Genomic DNA, 24,725 nt, shown 5'->3' with positions numbered 1-24,725 from the left:
TAAAAGACAACTGTAACATTGAACAAAGCATCATCCTTCCAAGAAAATTTTACTACACTGAAGCAAGAAGAGAGCTATAATGACAGAGAAGTGTGGAAGGAATATTTTTGTTCACTTATAACAATCTAACCAAGTGACACTTTTACATTTTCAAAGAACCTACTGACCTCACATAGCAGAGTGAAGTACCAACAGGAGCAATGTATGTATGCTTAGGTACGCTGGCAGTATGGATAACTACCACTGGAAGCCTGTTACACACTAGCTCTAAGTTATTCCAAAGAGCCTCCTTTTGCTCACACTACTATATGACTACAGCTTTTACTCTATGCCCATTTTGCTTCCAGTGACTCTCAGCAATGGCTTTAAGGAGGTTATTCCCAGGAACATCCCGGGAACCGTAGCCGCCCCCACAGAACAGCAGATTGTTGAGTTTGCACGATGAGTCAGACAGGCTTTTTAATTCCATTTTAAAAAGAAATCACCACACCAGTGAAAGGGAAAGAAAATAAAGAAGGGAATCAAGTGGCAATAGGCTTCCACCGCGTGATGATTCATGCACCCAGAACCATGACTCACAGAGCATTACAGTGCTGCTAAAACATGGAGGCCAGGCTGATTAATCATAGTAATGAATTTTTCTAAGAAAGGATTCTCCCCTATAAATAATGATGACTGTCTGGATAGTGTTTATGTGACTCACCTTTCCAGCATGCCAGGCAGTACCAATCGTGTCATCTGAAGAAAGAAAAAAAAAACTGGTGACTGAACAATATGCAGACACCAAACTGAGGAAAGCCTCTCTCTGCCCCCTCTTCACCTCAAAATACTTTTTAAAAAACGAAAGCCTTCATTTGTGGAGGCAGCAGATTTTTTTTCTACCTGTGTAACGTGGTTCTTCTACAAAGCAGATGTAGCGAATCAGATGGCCTCATCTGCACTTGTAACAGCAAACACCAGTAGCCAGTTTTTCTTTATTATTTTGCATTGCTGCAGCACTGCTTTATCAGGGGCTTCTAAAATGTCACTGTGGTCAAATTACAATCAAGCAATGGCAAGGGCTGGTATGGAAACTCCATACCAATTCTAAACACTGATAATTTTCTGAATTATGATGGGGATAGAAGCATTCTAGCTTAACCATCAACACAAAATGTATTTCAAGAAGCAGTAATAATGAAATATTTTTCAGGAGTACCTGAAATTGTGTAAGGCTCCATGTTTTAAAGACAGAAAATAGACTAAATGGTTTGTTTTTTTTTGATCTATTCCAACTTAGTTTGTATGATTCTTCTGAACAGAATAACCATCTCAAATGTATGTGTAAACAGCTCCTCGTCCAAGCTGGCTTAACAAATCTAAGGGCTTGTAAATTCTTGCATCAAATGAAAGGCAAGCTTTTGGAAACCACAAATAATTCTACAGCTCACATTAAAACATGAGCCAAATCACTCTTGCCTTCTCTCCTGCCAGCCCCCACCCATCCCCAAAGTCCTTCCTGACCACCGATAACGTCCCCTTCCTGTTATGCATCTTCAATAGAAAAAAAGAGGGGAAATTGCCTTTCCAGTCAACCTGATGAACTGGATATCAATATGGTCTTGTCCAAAGCCTGGTGGATGAGATGGGTAATGTATTAACCTAAAGAATTACCTGTCCCTTAAACCACTAAACTTTGGAGGTTTTCAGCATGCCAGGGCAGTAGAACCTTCCTTCTTGCTGATGCTTACATCTGCTGTTCGGAAATAAGTAAAAAGAAGATGGGAGCATGGGGGAAAGGCTGGCCAAAGACAGTTTTCGGTTGGGACAGCACCCTTCTAGTTGTTGCTTTTTGTTTTGGTACCAACACAGATTAGCACTGGTCCACATCAGAGTTAGTACAAAGGAGCTAATTCTATCTAATTGTGTATCCATATCATCATATTTACACAGTATGCAAGCAAGAATATCAAGTATGAGTACGCACATGATAAACTGAATTCTTTGGGTTATCATGGATGTAACAGACATTTTGGTCAAGGGAAAAACGTCACTGAACTATCATTAAAGGGGATTAAATGTGGGATTAAATGCCATTGAACAATGTAGTTTACCAAGTAAACACTGTGTTTAAAATGTATAGTATAAGGCCACAACCATTCAAGTTTTAGCAACATGTAGACAACACATAGCTGTGGGTTCCTTCTTCTCTCTGTTCTTGAGGGCCACAATTTCAGCTGACTTTTTGTAGTTGAGTGGGAGCAGCCTCCTGTGGATCCCAGATCCACTAGAACTGCTCACCTTTTGCATATAGCAGTGCACCTTATGCTGTCGAATGTGGGGGACTGGTAGGGTGTTTCTCTCCCAATGTGCCAGGAGAAAGTATCATACTCATCTCATGTACTACAAATGTTTTGTTCTTTCCTGGAAACTCACCACAGACTGGCAGCGAACATCTCACAGATTCACACTGGTCCACAGATCCCCACTATGAAAGGCTGACTCTCCCACTTAATTGTACAGCTTAACCTGATGTGCCAGATAGGCCTGTTCCTTAAGATACCTGATCTGACCACATCCCATTTGGATAAAATAACACACACTCTGTTAGGGCTGCCTTTGAAGAAAGTTCTGGAACGATGCGCAGCTTCATGACACCCTGGGAGCAGAGTTAGGGTGTCCAGCATCGTGCCGATCTGTACAGAGCCTTAATTTCTTTTTACAGTTGGTTCTCCAATCGTGTGGTTACATTATGTAACTTTATCTGTTACAAACTATATCTGTTCCTAGTTTGTTGTGGGCTATGTGGCCATGTTCTGGAAGAGTTTATTTCACCAGTATCTGTGGCTGACATCGTCAGTGAATGTTGCCATGGAAGTGAGTGGGGTATATATACACTGTGTAACCCTTGGTTGAGAGAAAGTGATTTACATTGTAATCTGTGTGTTGGTCTGTTGTTGAATGGCAAGACCTCAGGGTGTCTGTTTGTCTTTGTTCCATTTCCCCTCATTAACTTTATTTCCACCAGTGTTTTATTACTCTAAACACAAGTTCTAATATCACTCAAGACTATGAATCCTGTGAAAGCCTGGCTCAATTCACAATTAACATTCCCTCAGAACTAGGTGAGTATGAGCCATCCTGAACTAGCTCTTCAAGTGTCAAATGACTCACTCACGTATTTCACTAAACTTCTTTTGTTTGAACTCTTTATTCCTTACATGGAAGTCTGAATTCCGTTAAGGTTTTGTACTGAAACCTGTTCACTTCTAACTTCACTTCTAACAGTACATGACACACTCCTCCTCCTTTCAGCAGCTCCTCCCCTTTAACACACCGCAACACACATCAGCATCAAGGCATATTATATTACGCTGACTGCTGAGTTGGATAAACTGCAATATCATACAGATATTATCCTACTATGTTAAAAACAGAAGCTATGACAGCAAGCTTTTCTGAGAATACTTAGCATTTTTAAAAATTAAAAAGGAATTTAAAGTGAAGTTCCTATGGGGATGGAAAAGAGGCAGCCAGGTGCTCTGACTGTGACAGTCAAATATTAGTCTCAGACTTGTGTTTGTTGTTGTGTGCCTTCAAGTAGTTTCTGATTTATGGTGACCCTAAGACCGATCTACCACAGGGTTTTTAGGGCCTGGATGTGTATGCTTCACCCACCACTCAGTGGGTTTCCATAGCCAAGCCCTGTGCAAGACTTACAATGTGTTATTTACTTGACTGTGATCTGTCTAAACAAACCACCTCAGTAATAATGGAAGAGAGGTATCCAAGCAAGTTGGACACAGCCATACTGGATGCACCAAAGTAGGCAATCCACCCTGACCTTAGCCAACATCTTTCCACTTGCCTTTATCCCTCAATGATCATAATTAAAACTGAACTTGTCACCTCATCACCATACTGAAAATTTTGCATTTTGACGGTTATTCTTATAGTCTGACTATAAAGGTCCTTCCTGCACAACACTTCACTCCATGAATCTGAGGAAGCAGACCAACTCTATGAAAGCTTATGCAACCACCTCTTTCACAGTTAGTCTCAAAGATACTACAAGATTTGCATTCTTATATTCCAGATCAACACAGCTATGTCTCTGTAATATAACTATATTCACAGTTTCCTTCATCTTCAACAGTATCACATCTGTTCTTCTCTGGAAAACAGCTATGCTGTAAGGAATTGCTGACTAACATCCAGTGGCTGCCACAGAAAACAGGTTTACACAGCAGCACTACAGGGATGCACAGATAACTCACAGATAAAGTGATCATGTGTAATTCCACTTTTTAAAAGAAAAATACACTGCAAAACAGGGTTTCCCAGTATTGTTGGGATATTGTTGAATTACAATTCCCAGAATTCTTCACAACTGGCAATACTGGCTAGGGCTATGATTGCTATGGAGTTGAAGTTTGAGGCCCAACTCATCTATCTCAAGAATAGCTGTGTTACTTTGAATCAGTAAACAGAGAAACACTACTGTACAACTTGAAATTATCCCATAAATGGTACTTACCTTGCACACAGATATGACATTAATGTTTATCAGCTTATCAATTGCCTGCAAGAGAAAAAGTATATGAAGTCCAACAATATACTATAATGTCTTAGAATCATAGATAGAATCATAGAATCGTAGAGTTGGAAGAGACCATAAGGGCCATGCAGTCCAACCCCATTCTGCCATGCAGGAACTCTCAATCAAAGCATCCCCAACAGATGGCCATCCAGTCTCTGCTTAAAGACTTCCAAAGAGGGAGATTCCACCACACTCCAAGGGAGTGTGTTCTACTGTCAAACAGCCCTTACTATCAGGAGGTTCCTCCTAATGTTGAGGTGGAATCTCTTTTCCTGTAGCTTGCATCCATTGTTCCGGGTCCTGTTCTCTGGAGCAGCAGAAAACAAGCTTGCTCCCTCCTCAATACAACATCCCTTCAAATATTTAAATAGGGCTATCATATCACCCCATAACATTCTCTTCTCCAGGCTAAACATCTTCAGCTCCCTAAGCCGTTCCTCATAGGACATGGTTTCTAGACCCTTCACCATTTTAGTTTCCATTTTAATCTTGATATAAAATAAAAACTGTAGCAACTAAAATATGCTTCATATAGGCATTCAGCCTAAACTGAACATGGGAAGAGATAGCTGGTGTGTTTTATTTTGAAATATATAACAATTCACACAAGAAAAGCTGTCCATTATTAAGTAAGCTATAGACTCAAGGGTAGATAACAACAACAATACATTTCTATACTCAACATACAAGAGAGAAGATCCCAAAAGATGGAGTATCTTGCCTCTCATAATTTATATTTTAGATTTTCTTAGTGAGAGATGTATTGGGAGAATCCCAGTAACTATGGCTATGGGTAAGAGAGTCTCATGATAATAGTGGTGAGTCATCAGTAGAAAAGGAAGTACACAGATGGCACTGTTCCCCCAACTCCATGTGTCAGCTTGTTCAGCTATTGTACTTTCTTGGCCTAGTCATGCTGATACCACCAGGTCATACCATAATAAAATTGATACCAATGTACTTTTATTACAAATGAAAAAGCTAAACTGACATACATTATTGAGAAACCAGAGAGCAAATCAAGTGATAGTTTAAAATTTCCAACATAGGATCAAATGGGTAAAGATACATTTTGCCCATTACAAGTCTCAACTTGACAGTATTATGCTCTGATGAAATTCCATTTAGTGTGCTTTATTAGGGGCTGTCCTAGTATTTATATCAAAATGTAGAAGTGCAATTAAAATTAAACAATCAGGATTAACTTCATATGGAACAGAAAAATGCAAAGTTGGAGAACTCCTGTTTTCAAAGATCAGCACAACAATTCTGATTCTTCTGTAATGTTACCTAAATGTATAAACAATATTCTTAAACATAACAAATGTAGAAGTGAAGAAGAAAATACTTACTTTATCTAGCTCTGGGATCTCAAGGAAGTATTGAGGATAGGAATATGAAACACCCACGTTGTTTACTGAAACAAACATTTTATTTATGACATTCCAAAATTAAAATCTGCATAAAACTATGTTCAGTTATTTTATCAGCTACATGCTTTTTGACCCTCGTACTATTATCTCTTAAGGTTTGCTAACTGTTCATATACATATCTATTCCTTAGCATTTTAATTATGAAGATCACTTGACAACTGGAAAAGAAAAGGCAGTAAAATTCATTCTTGACCTAATAAAACATAGCTGATTATACTGCGATGATTAAACCTGAACTAGACTACTGAAAAGCATCTTTTTAAAAGAGAATTCTGAAATTCCATTGCACTATGGCAGCACAATGTTGATTTAGGCCATATTCACATTATTTTGGAAACTAAACTTTAGGATAATATAAGTAAGAGCTGATTGATAACAGTTTATACAACCTGGGAAGACTCTCCTTCTAGGAAGGATCTTGTGGTGAAAGGACAGAAGTAGATAATTCAGTGATCAAGGGAAAAGTGTTAATATTAAGTCCATTTATATTTTATAGATCATCTTCCTTTGCTTGAGCTTGTTTGCTTTACTTCAGCATTGCCATTTTTGCAGATTTTAGTGCAACAAGTTAGTCATCACTTATGAACCTGAGATCAATCATGTTATCCGTTTTCCTCAACACCATGTCAAAATGCTTAGCTTTCAAAGACAGAAATCCACCTGTCTACATAAAAGGAGACATATTCCAACATTTTTATTAAATTTTATACAACTTTTCCTCCCTCTTAAGCCAGAACAGATGGGGCAAATGAAGCAGCTTCCAGCCGCTTTGGAGGTATGGCATTCAAACAATGCACGCCTCCAAGATGGCCAGAAACCTCACCAGAACAAAAATAACCTGGGATAATCTGGCCCCTGGTGTCTCAGGTTGAACCTTGCATCCACAGACCACTTTCGGAATGGGCCATGTAGTTAGCAGGGTCCCCAACTGCTTGCAGCTGCAGCAGACTTGAGGCCCTCTTTCACACCCATCTATTCAGGCCCAGAGGGCCTGTTACAGACTGCCAAAATAAATCTGTCTTCGGGTCTCTTTGGAGGTTCTGCTCTTTAAATATGCATGGGTCCTAAGAGTCTGGAGGGTCGCGCCAAGCCACACTCCATTCCTAAGCACTGGAGTGCAGCTTGGTGCAAGCTTCCGGATTCTTAGGATGCATGCATCTTTAAACAGCATACCTCAAAGGAGACCCGAAGCAGCTTTATTTTGGGCCAGTCTGTAACAGGCCAGAGTCTTCTATTCTGAGGATGTGCAAATATAACAGATGGCTAGGTTTTACGTGTATCGAAGAGATCCTTGAAAACAGTTGTACACTCCCTGGTAACCTCTTGTCTTGATTCTGCAATGCGCTCTACCGGGGCAACCCTTAGCCATATTTCGGAAGGCTGCACAAATGGTTCCAAACATGGCAGCCAGAGTGGTGACTGGGAGTTCCAAGTTGATTCTATCACACCCCCATTCTAAAAATTCCCTCACCGGCTACCTGATAGCTTCCGGGCACAGTATAAGGTGGTGGTATTACCTATAAATCCCTACAAGGCTTACCCGAGGGAACGCCTCCTCCCATATAAATCCCTCCGCCCTCTCAGGTTCTCTGGGAAGAACCTACTGCAGTTGAGAAAAACTAGACTGTAACTACCTCCCAGGAGGACATTTTCTGTTGTCGTCCAAAAAATCTGGAACGATTTGCTGGACAAGATCCGCCAACTAACATCTTTGGAGGCCTTAGAAGGCAAAAAACGGGATTTCTTCCAGCGGGCCTTCCCAAATTGATCCCCTAATCTCCACTCTCCACTTGCTTAAAGTGTTCCTTGGATGATTTTTTCTTGACTGATTATTGCCATTGTTTGGGAATTGCTTTTAATGTTAATTTTAGGGGGGGGGGGTGGGAATCTGAGTCTAGTGCCACTTTATCTTAACCGTTTCTGTTGCCTTTGATTTTACTGTTTTCTCTTTTATAGGCTGTTACCCGCTTCGATCCAACACAGGGGAGGGCGGGTTATTAAATATAATAATACTAAATAATAATACTAATAATAATAATAATAATAATTAGGCTTCAAACAAAATGATAACTAGACAGCAGTCTAGACAATTGGAAGGTAAATACTCTTTTTTGTAACAGATCTGGGACAACAGATTCTAACAGGAAAGGGTTGACCTAATTTGACATAGGAGATTTATCAGAAAGGAGAAAATCAGGGAAGAACAAAAGGCCAATACTCTTGGGATAATTGTACAATCGTGCTGAAAATTTTCAGATGACAGTGAAACTTTTCCAGGATTTACCCTGGGAAGAATCAGGAAGCTCCAGTAACAACCATTCCCTGGACTTCTGTGAATGGTTTGCTGCTGGAGGCATTTTCCTGGATCTCGCAGAAGTCATGGGATAAGTGCAAATGTTCTGAAAATCTTCAGCATCATTTGGCCTTTTGTCTTTTACTCCCGTTTTTTTTTCAGTCTGAAATCTCATGTAACTTACATCTGACGGGGGGCGGGGGGGAGGAATCACTGAAAGCTAAAACTAAACAATACATACACACATACAGGGCTCCCCGGGTACGAATTTAATTCGTTCCGCGGCGCCATTCGTAACCCGAAAAGCATTCGCAAGCCGAAGCCCCATAGGCGCTAATAGCGGAAGCCGCGATTTGGTGCGGAAAAAAGCGCCGAAAAAGCCCCAAAAATTTTTCGTAACCCGAAATAACTTCGTAACCCGGAACAGTTTTTTTTTAATGGATTTTTTTTCGTAACCCGGAAATTTCGTAACGCGGCGGCATTCGTATCCCGGGGTTACCAGTGTATTTACAAGCATCCAGGAGCAAACAAACAAAAACAGAAGATGACATTCAATTTTATTTATTTTTGAATTTTCTTCTTGCATGCCTTCAAGGTTGGCAGAAACTGATTCTTCCTCTCATGCAGCCTGCTCTGGAGAGCTGGGAACCTCTAGAGCAGACTGGAGGGAGAGAGGCCTGGCTCGAAGACAAAGAGGCCCTCCTCCTGACCACCATTGAGGGGGAGAGAGGGGCTGGCCTGAAGACAAAGGCCCTCCTCAACCCCTCTTGAGGGGGAGAGAGGCCGGCCTGAAGACAAGTGCCCTCCCCTGACCACCATCTTGAGGGGGAGAGGCCTGGACTGAAGACAAAAGAGCCTTCTCCAACCACCATCTTGAGGGGAGGAGAGGCCTGGCCTGCGGACAAAGAGCCCTCCCTCTGACCACATCTTGAGGGGGGAGAGAGGCTGGCCTGGAAGACAAAGAGCCCTCCCCTTACCACCATCTTGAGGGGGAGAGAGGCCTGGCCTGAAGACAAAGAGCCCTCCTCCTGACCACCATCTTGAGGGGGAGAGAGGCCTGGCCTGAAGACAAAGTGCCCTCCCCCTGACCACCATCTTGAGGGGGAGAGAGCTGGCCTGAAGACAAAGAGCCTTCTCCACAACACCATCTTGAGGGGGAGGAGGCAGGCCCGCAAAAAACAGGCCTCGCCAGAGAGAAACATTCTTTTTTAATTAATATCAATTTTTCTTTTAAAATATTTGATTGTACTTTGTATTTGTCCTTGCAATTTTTTACTTGTACACCGCTTGATCAAAGCGGAATAGCAGTCTATAAATAAAACATATTCTTAATTATTATTATATATTATTATTATTATTTATTATTATTATTAATTTGTTTCCAACCAATTGTGATCCTATAGTGAACTTATTCCTTCAGAAGAGGTTTGCCAGTGCTTATTCTAAGATGGACCCAAATTAACCCATGGGATTCCAAGGTTGAGCAGGGATTCGAACTCTGGTCTTCTAGAGTCCTGGGCCAACCCTGACACAATTCCTTTACACTTGCTCTCTTTCTTTCTGACTTCCTTGAACTTTATACCTGCTTTCCTACATTCAGCACTGGATCTCTTAAACTTTCTACCTGCAGGAAAGTATTATGAAAACTACTGCAAAAATATCCAGATACATTTCTAATGCATGAAGGACACAAGATGGGAGGCGTCCTTTTCACAGGACAACCCGCTCTTAGTAACATTATAATTTTTCCCCACTTTTGAAGTTTTGTGAAGCTGCAAAATTCAGACTTTGTTCCAAAAAGAGCTGATACTACTGAAATGTGTAATTGTATCTACTCTTTGGGAGAAGGGTTTTTCAGAACAAAATAGTAAAGATTCTGAAACAGAGAAAAATACAAACCTAAAATACCAATCTCAAGACCTTCCAGGCCTGCTTTTATGTTATTGTAAATGGTTTCTCGGTCTTCAAAGTCAGCAGTAATAGTCTTTGTTTCCACCTTGAATTTCTCTCCTGAAATGAAGCACACCCACAAAGTATAAACATGCAGTACTTTTATCTCAATACTGTATCTTAATAAAGAAGAAACAATAAAAACAAGAAGTTGAAACACTACATCATGACAAAGAAGATAATGCTCGTGTAATGCATGTACCTTTATTATATAAAAATAGCTCTGAAATGTTAAATGTTCTTGTTGCTGTTGTGTGTTTTTAAACCATTTCCGACTTATAACCATAAGACCCTATCTTGGTAAGATATGTTAATCTTGTAAGTCGCTCTGAGTTCCAGTTTTAGATAAAGGACAGATCATCATCATCATCATCATCATCATCATCATCATCATCATCATCCAACTACATGTAGGCTATACAGTCAGCTGCAGCACAATACTGTTATTCACAGCCTCAAAAAGTTTTATTTTTTATATATTTATTATTTATTTGGATTCAGACAGTTCATCATGCTATGGTGAAAGAAATGTGGAAACAAAAGCTTTTGAGCTTCTGTTTACTGCTGTGGTGAAAGACTGAGGTTGGATCTTGTTTTTGTACTACTGAACTACTATTTAGCAAAGGAGTAAGCAACATACCATGTTGCTTGCTGCTTCTAGGACATTTGTCTAATCTTGCAGGCATCCCTCAACCTCCACTCATGCTGAAATTGGGAGGCATGGGTGTGATAATAAAAGTCATTGGTTTTTTGCCATTTTATTAGGCACTTCTGCATTTAAACAAGGGCCATATCCACATGCTAACTGGTACCCAAACAAGGCAAATATTCCTCATGTATTACAGAAGTACTAAAAGTAAAAAATTGTGGGAATAATGCCAGTGGCGTTATTCTCTTCTGTAATCCCTTGTGGTTGGAAGAGCAGGAAGCAGGCTGCCTTGGTCTCCCATGAGTTCTCAATTCTAGTTTAGGGGCTGTACAGACTGACCATTAAGGTCGGCGTCCATATGATTCACGTCCGACTCCATCCCCAGGCTGGCATGACGCCATGCACCGCACCGTGCAGAGTGAAGCATCATGGCACTCCTCTGGTGCTCTGTCTAGATGATACAGTGCCAAAGGAGCGCTGAAAAGCCAACGTACCAGCAGCTACACTGCTCTTTCCACAGCACAGAAAGAAGCCACTTTTTGCAGCTCCTTTTTGTGCTGTGGAAAGGCGCAATCGGGGCTGTGGTGTGTGGTTGCTGCAGCCCTGATCTGGGGCAGAAAGAGCCGGCTGCCTGTGACCATCCAGATGTTGCTGGATTCCAATTTCCATCAGACCCAGCCAGTACAGCCAATGATCAGGAAAGATGGGAATATAGTCCAACAACATCTGGAGGGTCACAGATTCCTGTCTCAGGTCTTCTTTTCTTCATATAGTCTTCATATTCAGTAGGGCCAGCATGCACTAATTCTCCACTTTTTAAATTATATTTATTACACTGTTACACTGGTCTATTTTTCTCTCTTCAACAAAAATTCTTTCTTATTCCTTAAAGACAGTCATGGTAGCCTTTTAGAAATTTTTTTTTAAAAATCTCACTTTCCCCACTCCCATGGTCTTCTGGCAAAAAATGGTCTTCCAGCATAAACCTTTGAGGTCTAGAGAATACTTTGTCAAATGAATCTGGTTCTCTTTATTTCCCAATTTAAATATCACAAGGACCTCCTCTCTGGCATTTTGTCACACCTTAGTCCTCTCGCTTCTACCTCTGATTCTGAAATAACCCACTTCTCTAAGCATATATACTACCTAACAACCCTGTTTAATTAAAACCATACACCTCTTCTTAGCTACTCTGCCATCTGACACAAACTCCCTATTCTTGCTTTCCAAGTCTTTATCATCATATCTGCATTCTCTCCTCCCACCCCCAGCTCCCAACACCAGCCCCCAGAAATCAGATACACCAAGAGACTCTCTTGAGAGGCTTTTCAGCATTACTGGGAGGAAAGAAAAAATCAGTTTTGTGAAGAACTACCGTACTGAACACAACCTGTAGTATTTCTAGAGGGGAAAAAATCCCACACAATCCCTTTCACTACATTATTAAAAGCAAATGTAATAATAGAAGCTGGAAGTTAAAAACAACTATTCTAGATTAACTTGTAAAACTGGCTTTCAATTTATAGAAAAATATCGTTCACAAAAGTAGATGTACTCCTAGGTTTCCATTTTAAATAGGCTGCTTAACCCATTCATGCAGAATTCTGGAACTAACTGTATTCAGTTACTGTATCTCTCTTCCCCTTCCTCCACTCTTAATAAATATAATAGGAGATGCAAATGTTTGCTTCTGTTTCATCTTTCAGGAACAGCTGCATTGTTTAATAGTCTCCAGGGATATGCCGCGATGCAAAATAACTACGTAAAAAGCATTAAGTCTCTGCTGCAGTGGTCTTGTGATCACGTCACAAGAAAATCAAGTCTAACATCTCTGTGGAAGCTTGCTATTTTTAGACATCTGCTCTAGTGCTATACATTCATGTTTGAAGTGTTGCAGTCAGTGTATCAGCACAGAAATGTATCAATGGGTATTACTCTTAAGTTCTCATGTCTTAATTATATAGATCTGCAATTTTACTACTAGTAAAAGTAATCTGATATTTTGAAAAAGAATGATGCTAATATGTACCAATAAATAGTGATTTCTATCATTTATTAATGCATGATTTATCAGTAACTTAGGGGCAAAACAGACCACCCCGAACGGGCAGCTTTAAGCTGCCCCTGACAAAGCTGAATTGGGGCCCTGGCAGCCGCACACTGTGGCCCCAATCTATCTTTTTGCCAGTTGAAAAAGGAGTGGCAAACAGCCGCTTCTTTTTGCGCTAGCAAAAAGCTGTCTTTTCTGTTCCACCATGGCGGGAAGCCGGTTTTAAGGCACTCTGGTGGCACGTGGCATATAAAAGCTCTGCTGCCGCAGCACCAGCCCCCATATAATCAGCTGGGCGGCTTGAAGACGCCTTCTGGGCATCTTGGGGGAGTGTGTTGTCTGCACGCCATGCTGCGAAGCCGGCTGGAAGCTGGCTTTTCATGCCGGTCTGTTCCAGCCCTTAAGTTAGGCAATGCCTATTGCCTGACAACCCAATATCATCTTAGCACAGCTCTTTGACAGTTTATGCCCATTTTTTGCCTCTTTTTGCATCCTGTAACATTATGATTCCATCCCCACAACTATGTAATGTCCTTAAATATCTGAAGTTCAGCAAGTGGCTGAAGTACAGGCATTTAACCACTCACCACCAGGGCTCCTATCTACATCGATGGGGGATTTTCTTTCCTTCCATTTGCAGCAAAAGAGCTACATGGAATAATCTTATTGTTGCTTGATTTTGACAGGTAAGAAAATCAATTTCATTAAAGTAGCTTGCATCAGTTTGAACAATTTGGCACTGGAAAGAAAAATACTGTGTTCATTTCAAAGTTCTCCCACAAGGTTGTCGTGATGCTGCTCGTGTCTGCGTGTGTTCCTAATGTTTATGATAATGAATGCTATTTTTAGCCTTGTTGAAAGGCAGATACCTGCCCAGAAGTTCCTGCATGGATTGCACCATGGATTGCCAAGATGTTCTGAAGCTGGATAAATACAATGATCTGAATGCTGCATTTTAGAAATATTATTTTCAGGAACAGCATTAGAAGGAATATTTGCAGTAAAATACCAATTATTAGCTGAATGAATTTTTTTCTACATAGAATTTCAGAAGAAGATATAAAACAGATGTATGTCCGTTTACTAGGACTTATTAAACTCGTCAGAATGGAATAAGCAATAAAAACATTAGAACACCTCTTCTTAATCAGCCTACACCCCCTAACTGGTGCAGAGTTCTTTGTCCACAGTACCTGTAAGAAGTCCAAAAGCAAGACATGCTCCCAGCAACTGTTATGGAGCATGTGTTTTCTCTTATGCTGCGGTCAACACATAGCCATCATTATTAAGAGCTATCACTAGCTTTAGCAAACACAAGTTTGTCTATTCTCTCTTTATAACCATCTACACTGGATGCCAAGATTTATGTCAGATACCTATCTTAATAAAAATATGAAATCAGTTCAATTATAATTAGGGTTGAGGAAGGGAGGAACACAATTGTGGACTGCCTGCCATTTAAAAAGCTTAACCTGCTCATACTGGCCAGTTGGCAGGGGGAAGCTTTACCAGGCTTTTGTTTGGCAGATTTTAATGCTTCCCCATAGACAAATTTAATGTGCACAGACTATCCCACTTTAGGAAGTACCATTGGTGGGAACACTATCAGCCATAAACGCATGTCTATGCACATATAACAGGGGTTTCTGGGGCAGACATGGCAGTAGAGAAGTACCTCTTCCCCATCCTGACTTAGCAAAATTACTATGTTACTAGCCAAGAAAAAAAGCTTTAACAGATACTAGTAAGTTATTAAGTGATAACTCTCTAAAAGATGTGTTAAAACATTTGATTATAAACTACAAAAATGCCTTCTGATACCTGACATTGTTCATCTGATGATTTTATTTAATGGAGTTATGACCACCACCTTTAATTATTAAATTTAAATGCTGAATTCTTTTAAACTGCTGTAAACCTTGCTGGAGGCCTCTGTATAATTAAGTCATACAAGTATGAAAAATATCACATTTTTCAAAGAACACTAAATTCCAAATGGTTCTGCCAATTTAGAAAAAGCAAGAAGTAGAAGCCATTTCGATTTGCTTCCTAACAAACCTTGTTGCTAACAAACCTAACATTCAAAATAGACTGTGGCCATGAAGTAAAAAATTAATCTACTCACTGAGCCATCAACTCTAACCACAGAAATATGACTCTAGAATAAGAAAAGCTTCTCCAAGCCTTCCCTTCCATGGAGGCAAGTAATCTTCCTGGAACTAATAGGCCACAAAATTCCAGATTCTAAAATCTTCCATAAATGCAGCCATGTTAGCAGCACACAAAGCTTTCTGTTCCCAACCTTGTTCCAAGAAGGCTGTTTTGTCCCAAGAGCAATACTATGGACTTTGGGTGTAGTAAGGCTTCTGGCTCTTGGGATCACAGCCAGAACAAAAGACTTGTCCACAAATTTCTTAAGTTTCAAAAGCTCTACTGGTTATAAACACAAAACATGAAACTGATCTCCTTTTCTCTCAATAGTCCTTCCTAAATACCTTGCTCTCTTCTTGGTGGATTCTATCTTTCTTCTTTTGTGGACTTATCTTTTTGTCAAAGGAAAATACTCTCTCCAGGTCTGACTTGGCTGAAATCTTACTACACAGTGAAGCTGGCTGGAGAGAGACAGTAAGAGACCCTGGGATTTCCCACAATCCTTGCCTTTCTTAAAGGTGTAGATCTCTATTTCCCCTTCTAAACTAATACATAGAAAAGCTAATATAATCTCAACTAAATATATGTCTCAAGAGCATCAAAGATGCTCTGGAGGCATGACAAAGGCTATTCCAGAATTGAATAAAACATGTTTCTGTTTTCTTTTTGAACTGGTCAGCTGAAGAGGTATTAATCCTTGGATTTAGTCTTTAACCACTGAACATGCCTCCCAATTCACTCCTTTCACTTTTTTTCCAGAAAGCTTCCATATTTTGTTTAAAGACACTAAACTGTTCCTCACATTTTGTCTACAAGTCCAAGCTGCCTTGAACCCCAATTTTGGGGGAGAATGCAAGGTATAAATGAAGCCACCAGCAAAGTTAATAGTAATAAGAATATGAAGTTTACCATAGCCCTTCATATTATGCATAATATATACATTGTATACATTATATAAGTACACTGTATGCACATTATATAAACACAAAAACTACACCAGGTCTATTGGAAGCACAAAGAAGATAAGGAAAAACAAGGAAATGGCAAGGATTGCTGAATGGTAACAGATAATTTAAAAGAGCAGAGCTATAGAGGTTGAGGAATGCCTTTACCATTGAAATAGTTTATAACTGGATGATTAAAAAAAGAGCAGAAAATCACTAGGCACAAAGAAAAGAGAGAAAAAAGTGATTGTTTCTAGTCACAGCAAGCATGGTCTGAACTGAAGGCAACATTGGGTCACTGGTAATTAATAGGGGGTGTAAAACATTTAGCTGTAGGAAATTTTCCATGTTTACTTTTTCTGTAAAAAGAAAAGAAAAAAGGGGAAAAAAGAAATAATTTCCAAAAATGCTTCATAAACTATAACTGTACTGTAGCTCTCTTATATTTCATCCATTTACCCCATCAATGCAATAAGGAGTGAGATTGTAGCTGCTGGCCCTTCTCTGACCATGCAATGAGACTTGAGGAATAAGCACATTTTGATCTAATTGTACAGGATGGCTACCAATTAGTGTGTAATCTGTCATTTCTAGGTCAGGTACTGATATGATAGCTTTTAAACTCCAGGCAGCACTGGATAATGGTGACTGCTTAGATTAGAGGTAGATAATCCACAGACTGTAAGTAGTCCACACAAACTTTTCTTAGCCTATCAGTTCAATGTAGAAAAAGACTACTAACATTAACTGCTCCTGGATCTAGACTGTTATCTGGAGAAGGCATTTCAACAGCTCAGCAGATGTATGATTGGAGAAATAGCTGTTTTATTCTACATAATCAAAAGCTGTATCTTTTTAAAAGCCTTAAGATGACATAGGAATGGAAGTCAAACATTTGTATTTATCTATGAAACTCAGTTGCTTGTAACATAACTAATTCCATTCAATGGAGCTAGATTTGTAACATTATACTTGTCACAGCATTTAGAGCAGTGGTCCCCAAACTGTGCCCTTTAATAGATTTTGGACTTCAGCTTCCAGAAGCCTCAGCCATGTTGGCCAATAGTCTGGGATTCTGGAAGCTAAAGTTCAAAACCCCATAAAGAGCACAGTTTGGAGACCAGTGATTTAGAGGAGCAACTTGAAAATAATCTGAAGGTGATCTAGTTTTGCTTCATTGTTCCCCAAAACTAGATAACAAGTTCTAAAGGCTATTATATTTTAAGACTGTGACTTGCTTATTACCACTACAAAGAACTTTAAGATGTACAATCAACACTAGATTTAAAGTAAAACTATTCCATTCACAACATTCTGAAACATGTTAATTTGGAAAATCAGTATGCAAAGGGACCTTGTAGCATCTTTGAGACTAACTGAAAGAGAAAAGTTGGTACAGTCTGCCCTCCCCATATGCAGGGTATCCGTTCCGGAACACACACACACACACACACCCCCCCGCGTATGGGGAAAAGATCATATGCCCAAACCCCATTGGAAATAATGAGGCACGTGCTTATGGTAGCACATGGGGCACACGGTGCAAGCACGTGCCCCATTATTTCTACCTGGGCTTGCCTTCCACGTGAGCTCAAAGCCACAGAAGGCAAGCCCACCTATAAGGAGGGCCGACTGAAAAGGGCAGCCTGCCAGCAACCTGATTTCCTCCAGAGGGAAGCTGCAGCTGCCAAACCGTGAGGCTTCCCTACGGAGGAAAAAGAACTTACATAATAATGGCAGTGCCTGTTTACATGGGGTGCCGCCATTGTTACGCTGCCCGCCATAGACTAGCATCTGCTTCCTAGATACACACTACCAACTTCTCTCTTTCAGTTAGTCTCAAAAGTGCCACAAAATCCCTTTGCATACTGATATACCATTCATATTTAAGGCAAGAATGGGGAAATCTTAAACTTCTAGATGCTTTAGACTCCAACTCCCTATCACTGGCTATGCCGACTAAGACTTCTGAGAACTGACATTCAAAAACTCTTAAAGGTGTTGAGCTTCCCAACGCCTGGTTTAAAGTGTTAAATTAAATTTATTGCTGGTTTTGCATATACTCATCAAGAAAACTACTCACTTATTTCTCTGGCAACCTGATCCAGTTTTTCCTGAGATCTGCTGATAAGAACAACTTTCATTCCACGCCTTGCTAACTGAAAAAATAAATGGTGAGGGATTCAAGATAGTCAGTGTAACACTATGGTAGCATTTTATATATCAGTATCACTATTCATACAAGAAATGCAAAAGTTTTCTTTGTCTGAACAAAGAACTATGGGATTCCATTAATCCAGTATTTGGCTTAAACTATAATTAATAGGTAGTAGAGAAAAAACAATTACAAACATGGACTAAGAGAGAGGTTCCTTACAATAATCATAAGATTATACTGACATTGCATGTCCAAGGAAACATCTTTAATTCATAAGTAAGCTGGACATTCAGCTATTAGTAGGTTTCTTGAAAGACAGCAGCCCACAAAAGGAACAGTGCCACACATGGAAGTGTAAATAAAGAAATCTACATTTCAGTGAGGTTCTGAGCACCACCAATATAGTTTCTGAAAACTTCCTATCAAATTCTTAAATGCAGAAATACACATATTCCATAACTTGTCTGCCAAATCTTGATATTGAATTCAAAGAATAAAGGATTAATCTCTTAAATATGAGTAAGCAAAGTGAAGTTCTTGGGCTGCATGTGACTCCCCACAGCGGTTCTCACAGCATCGGCTCTTCCAGACCCCCAACCACCCTTACTGTCTCAAAAAAAGGAGAAGGGTGAACTGCCTCCCTCGGAATCCTTCAGAAGCAGCAATTCACATTCTAAACAGTTTTCAGGGCCTACTTTAATAAACATACACACATAACAATTTTTCAAAATCTTACTTTAAGAAAGTATGAATATCTCAACTTAAACAATCAATAAAGATGTATCTACATAATTGCCTGAAAGCAGTTTAGAATTTTCACTCAAAATTATGAGTCGACCTCCAAATCATTTGGGGGGGGGGGGACCTATGAAGATCCCATGGGACAAAAAACTGCCTCTCAATCCTGCCTCAGTTGCCCACTCTGTTCTAAATGGAGACTTACCACCAAACAGGTAAGTTTAACCATGGTCTATCAGTCCAATGTATTGGTATGCTTAAAATAACATGTAAAGGCAGAACATGTTGATAGTACATTAAAGTTCCTTTAAGCAAGAATTTCTTTTAGAATTCCATAATTGGCCATATTGAAGAGTATACAAAACAGAATCGGGACAATAAGAATTAAGTTATGAATCATCAGGCCCATTTTGATAGGGTACTATAGTCAAGCCTCAGCAATTAACCTTCCGACACTGACTTACTGTACATCTTTATTTGCATCATGATACTTACTAGTTGTTTTGCTGTACAGCTGGAAATGCTACAGATGAAAAGCAGAGGGATATATTGTTGTGTGGAACAGGTATCTGCCCACACTGTAACAATACACCAAGATTTTGGTTACCACAAAATTGGTCAGAATCTAGAAGGTATTGGAAGCTTTCCATTTACTGTCCAGGATCAGACAGAGAGGTGAATATGTTAATGGGGCCCAGGCTTCTGCACTTCTAATCCTTCTAATCAAGAGGGAATTCTGGAATAACTAGTTTGCACTACAAATTTTTACAGCTTCTCTCTCTTCCCATCCCTTACAGGTTTGCAGCAAATGTTTCTGATTATTCAAACTAACAACACTTTATAGTAATTATGATGACTCACAACTAACAAAGATGAAGATTTTTTTTTAAAAAAAGAAGTAAGTTCAACTGTGTACTGTTATCTGCTAAGAATAAATTTGATTATATTTAATGATGACACAGAGCCTGCCATGTTTATGGATAGTTTCTCTATACAGTAGTAAGGAAAAGGGACATTGGCTCTTACCTGTGATAGGTCCATTTCCAGTAGATAAAAGCCTCACATCCTGTAGTTTGAGTTATGCTCCTCCCACTCACTCCAGATAGGCAGGAAGAAAAAAGAGACATTTTGGTGACCCCACACCTAGCCCCAAAAGGCCAGTCACTACAACAGCCAAATGCCCCAGAGAAACATAAATAATTCATTTGCATATCAGATTATATTAAGGAGCTAGACAGAGATAGAGACAGCCAGTGAGCAATCTAACTTGCTCCCCATAGCGCAGAACTATGTGCATTATGAACCATCCCTATGCCAGCACCCCTTAGGGTAGGCCAGGATCAGGGTTTCTGTTTGTTTCTCTGTGATTAAGAATTTTCTTAACCACTTCTATTTCTAGAACCTTCTCATAGCAGAAAACTGTATTTCTTATTTTCCTCCCTTAAACTGACATCTCTCCTCTGAAAGAAGGGAAGGGAAGGGAAGGGGTCTCCTGAGGACTAGCTGACTGGGGTTCCCTGTGTTTCATATCAGGAACTTGAACCCCTTTGTGCCCCTAAAGTGGAGCTTGGCTGGTCCCATTAATCCATTATACATCTATGTTTGAGATTATTTTCTCAGAGGTCCCCAAATGTGTGCAAGCACTACAGATCTACCGAGTCATGACCAGAGAAGAAGAATATCTTTCTCTTTGCTTGAGTCCCTCTGTTTATTAAACCGTAAACAAATCAGTGTTGTTAAGGCTGATGCTCTAGGGCAGGGGTAGGCAACCTTTTTGACCCGGGGGCTGGGTTGCTGTCCCTCAGACAACTGGGGGGGCCGAAGCAAAATAATAATAATAATAATAATTAAATAATTTTAAAAATTATATAAATAAATAAACCGGGACAAATGTAGGGCAAAATTTACAAATGGAGGACACTTTTTTAAAAAAATGGAAGACAAGCGAAAACATTTGCTGATTTTTTAAAAAATGTTAATATAAATGCATGTTTCTGAGGCTTCTATAGACAATTGTCCCCGCTTGCCCCCCTTGCCCGCCACTTGCCCGCCTCCTCCTGATAGGCCAAAGGCCCTGGTGGCAATCAGCGGCAGGACCGGGCTGGGGCCGGTCCCAAGGCCTCGCCGGGCCGGATCCGGCCCACGGGCTGCAGGTTGCCTACCCCTGCTCTAGGGCTTTAACTGAGAGGTACTAAGGCTAACATCAGTTTGCAGAAGGGAGGTTACAATCATGTGCTCATCCTGTATCTTAGGTTGTCCTAATTAAGACAAAACAGCTCTGACCATAATGTAGGAAGGGATGGAGGTCTGTGAAGAGGGAAGAAAAGACATCATGTGACTTTTATGGCTAGCGCCTTCCCCTGTTAAATTAATTTCCAGGCATCTCCTCTGTTCCGATAAAAATGGGGTAAGTGGGTGGGAGAGATGAGCAGAAACAGAATATCCATGAAGAGGAAGAACTACAGTGCTGGCCCCCAAACTCATAAGCTAACAGTTATAGTATAAACACAGGAAGAGGTTAACCAGTACCTCTTCTAAATCTGAGCCCCCCCTGCCCCTGCTGCTGTGGGGGCTCTCTCCTCCTTTACTGCACTGCAAAGGAAGGCTGCCTGGGCAGTAGCTTCTTCTAGGAAGTGAGGAAACTGATCCTGAGTCAGCAGTGGCTGAAGGCCATTCCTACTCATGGGTAGACAGCTGCATATGGCCTGTAGTTTAGCCCAGATATTAACAGAGCATTTATTTATTTATTTATTTATTTTTTAATTTATTTAAACAGCTGGGCATTTATTTATTTATTTAAACAGCCCCCAACTTCAAAGCTGTAGTTTTGAAGCTTAGCTCTATCAGTCTCAGGCAAAGTCTAGTAACCTGGCTGCATTATAGAGGCTGGCTTGCTCCTCAACTTCCTTCCTATTTGCATAGGTTTCCCTGAGAAATTTCTGGATCCTGAAAAAGGATCATCTCTGATGGAAAGGAGAGGTCAAGGGCCTCAACTGCTCTCCTCAAGAGTGCCACAGTTTGAGGGAGCCTAACACAGTTGGGGGTGAAGGGAACTCTTTCCTCATTCTTCCCATAAGTGTTCTCCCACACCCTTTTGAGAAGGGAATGTAGGAAGATTTGTACCCATGCTTTCGCAGAAACAGTAGGTGGCAGAGGCCATGCTCCCTCTGGCAAAGGCATGATGCCATTCCCTGCTTTCCTTGCGGGTGCAGCCAAAGAAGACCATTTTAGAGTTGGATGCCAAAGCCCTTCCCTCAGCTTCTGCTGGACCCTGTCCAGCTACCTTTATATCCATGCAGCCAAGATGGCGACTGTACATGCCAGAGAAGGAGTCCTCTGCCTCCTTCCACCCATCTCAGCACAAGAATTCAAAGGGACTGTGGCAGGAGCCCTGGCAACACCACCTTGTGTTTCCCAGGCTGCAATGGGATTTCACACACCTTCTGGATCTTGGGTGCCATTGGGGCCAGGAATGGGAAGGAAGGGAGAGACCAATAGCCTATTCTCCTATCTCTCCACCTGGCAGGGTTCCAAACTTTATGCTAGACATAATGTCTGCAGTGGCAATGGTAGAGGCCTCCTGGCAATGACTGCCCTGAGCGAGGGCATTAGATCTAGCAAAGGTTCCTTGCCAGATGCATAGACGGGGGGCCCTGGTACTCACCCCTTATCCTGTTTCTTATGGCTGGCTTGCCTCTCTGACCCCTGGTGCTGCTTTGGACTGAGCAGAGGTGCTTCAGAGAAACTCTTCCCATGGCTTCTGACCAGCTGCCTCCCTGACCCCCCGGCCTGAAACAGGCTTGGTGGAAGTGATGTGGATAAACAGACATGGAGGGGATTTCCCTCACTATCTGTTCCCGCAGCTCCCATGCTGCTGTTAAGGAGCCCTGGTGGCGCAGTGGTTAAATGCCTGTACTGCAGCCATTCACTCAAAACCACAAGGTTGTGAGTTCAAGACCAGCAAAAGGGCCCAAGCTCGACTCAGGCTTGCATCCTTCCGAGGTCGCTAAAATGAGTACCCAGACTGTTGGGGGCAAATTAGCTTACTTGCTAATTAGCTTACTTGCTGTTCACCGCTATGATCTTTGGAATAGTGGTATATAAATAAAACAAATTATTATTATTATTATTATTATTATTATTATTATTATTAAGCTGTTTGCAGAAGTCACCTGTGCTCCCACTGTGAAAAGGGAGGGCAGGTTTGGAGGAGAAGAAGAGTCATTGGCAAAGCCAGGACATTTTTCCCATCCTGGGAGCCCTTGCAATATTAAATCTTTCTTCATCCTTCCAAGGCAGCAAGAGAAACAAGAGAATGAAAAGGACTGGAGTGGCTGGAGTGAAGATGAAGCAGAGCAACAGCAAACACATCCTACTGGAGTAATAGGCAGGGCAAGACTGGCCTTCTGGGATTAGCTCCACCCACGTCGGATCACTGGAAGGTCTCTTTTTTCTTCCTGCCTATCTGGAGTGAGCGGGAGGAGCATAATCCAAACTACAAGGTGTGGGGATCTTATCTACTGAGAAAAGCAATGACCATCAGTACCAGCACAAAACCAAGCAATTTAGGAAAGAAGACTGCAATGCACACATACACCCCTAGGTGTATTAATAATTAATAAAACTGACAGATACAACCATTTTGAATTGGTGTTTTGGCACCATTTTTGATCACTGCTTTCTTAGGCACAGCAACCTACATTTGCACAGTGCAACTCATCTTTTCTGTTCTATTTTCTAAAGCTAACCAAGAGTAAAAATTTGTGGATTACACATATACTGTGCCATTTCAAATTAAACTGCACATGAAGAAATGATGATTTGCATAATTGTTAGCAAAGTTGAAATGGTTTATAACACAAACCACAGTTATGGTTAGCTACATATCCTCATTGCTGAGGGGGTGGAGAGATGACAGAAATGATACCTTACCTCTTCTGCATAGGCTTTTCCAATTCCATCAGTAGCTCCTGTGATAACTATAGAAAGTGAAGAGAGAAATAAGAGAGGTGTTACTCTGTGTTAAGATTTCACAGTGTGTACTAAGGTTTCATAAGTTTTTAACACAACAACTTGACTTTTAAAAAGTGATTTTTAAAAGGTGATTTGGTTTCTAGAAGAAAAAAAGGATATGGTTCCGCCCATGTCTTCTCTTGATTACGATTTAATTTAGTCTATTAATTTTATACAGAATAATCATATAGTTTTTCAAATAACATGCACATTTATATGGCTAAGCTAAACCAGGAAGCAAAAGACTTAAAACTCTTTGCAACGGATTTAGGGTAAAACTCTCTTCCAGTTCCAAGTCATTTTTAAGGGCAACCCAAAGGGCTTTCATGACAAGATTTGTTCAGATGGGCTTTGCCACTGCCCTCCTCTAAGGCTGAAAGAGTGTGACTTGCCCAAGGTCTCTTGAAGTTTTAGGAGTTTATCACATGGGAAGGAAGCAGTCAAATCTCATTCAAAAAAATGGGGTTTAAATCTGGGAAAATCCTGAAAAAACAGGATTGTTTTCAGACAACATTACACACACTGAGCATTAATGTGACATTAATCCGAATGAGTGTATAAGTTAATTATTAACTGATAAGTAAAAAGGCATCCTCTTATAATAGAGGGTGTGAGATAAAAAGATTGAAATAAATAAATAAATAAATAAATAAATAATACATTTTGCATGTGCAATACAAAAGCCACTTCTGTCCGCTCTGTAGCAACTTTATGCTGACAGATACATTTAACCACTTCACCTATCTGTATGATTCCAAATAGATTA

At 40.5% G+C, this 24,725-nt stretch overlaps 1 protein-coding gene across 1 annotated transcript in view; it reads right to left on the bottom strand.

Annotated features, from left to right (window-relative positions):
- The window catches only part of HSD17B12 (hydroxysteroid 17-beta dehydrogenase 12), a 69,505-nt gene that overhangs the window by 17,671 nt on the left and 27,109 nt on the right, over positions 1-24,725 (bottom strand). The window contains exons 2-7 of the mRNA XM_042461560.1: positions 23,879-23,925; positions 18,134-18,209; positions 10,206-10,316; positions 5,932-5,996; positions 4,517-4,561; positions 704-738 (exon numbers count right to left, since the gene is read on the bottom strand). Of these exons, the coding sequence (XP_042317494.1) occupies positions 704-738; positions 4,517-4,561; positions 5,932-5,996; positions 10,206-10,316; positions 18,134-18,209; positions 23,879-23,925 (379 nt within the window). The remainder of the gene's footprint in view (positions 1-703; positions 739-4,516; positions 4,562-5,931; positions 5,997-10,205; positions 10,317-18,133; positions 18,210-23,878; positions 23,926-24,725) is intronic.

This window comes from Sceloporus undulatus, chromosome 1 (assembly GCF_019175285.1).
Source record: "Sceloporus undulatus isolate JIND9_A2432 ecotype Alabama chromosome 1, SceUnd_v1.1, whole genome shotgun sequence".
Classification (NCBI taxonomy): Eukaryota; Metazoa; Chordata; class Lepidosauria; order Squamata; family Phrynosomatidae; genus Sceloporus; species Sceloporus undulatus.
The sequence above is the reverse complement of the archived record's forward strand: the minus strand, read 5'-3'. Positions and strand labels throughout refer to the sequence as shown.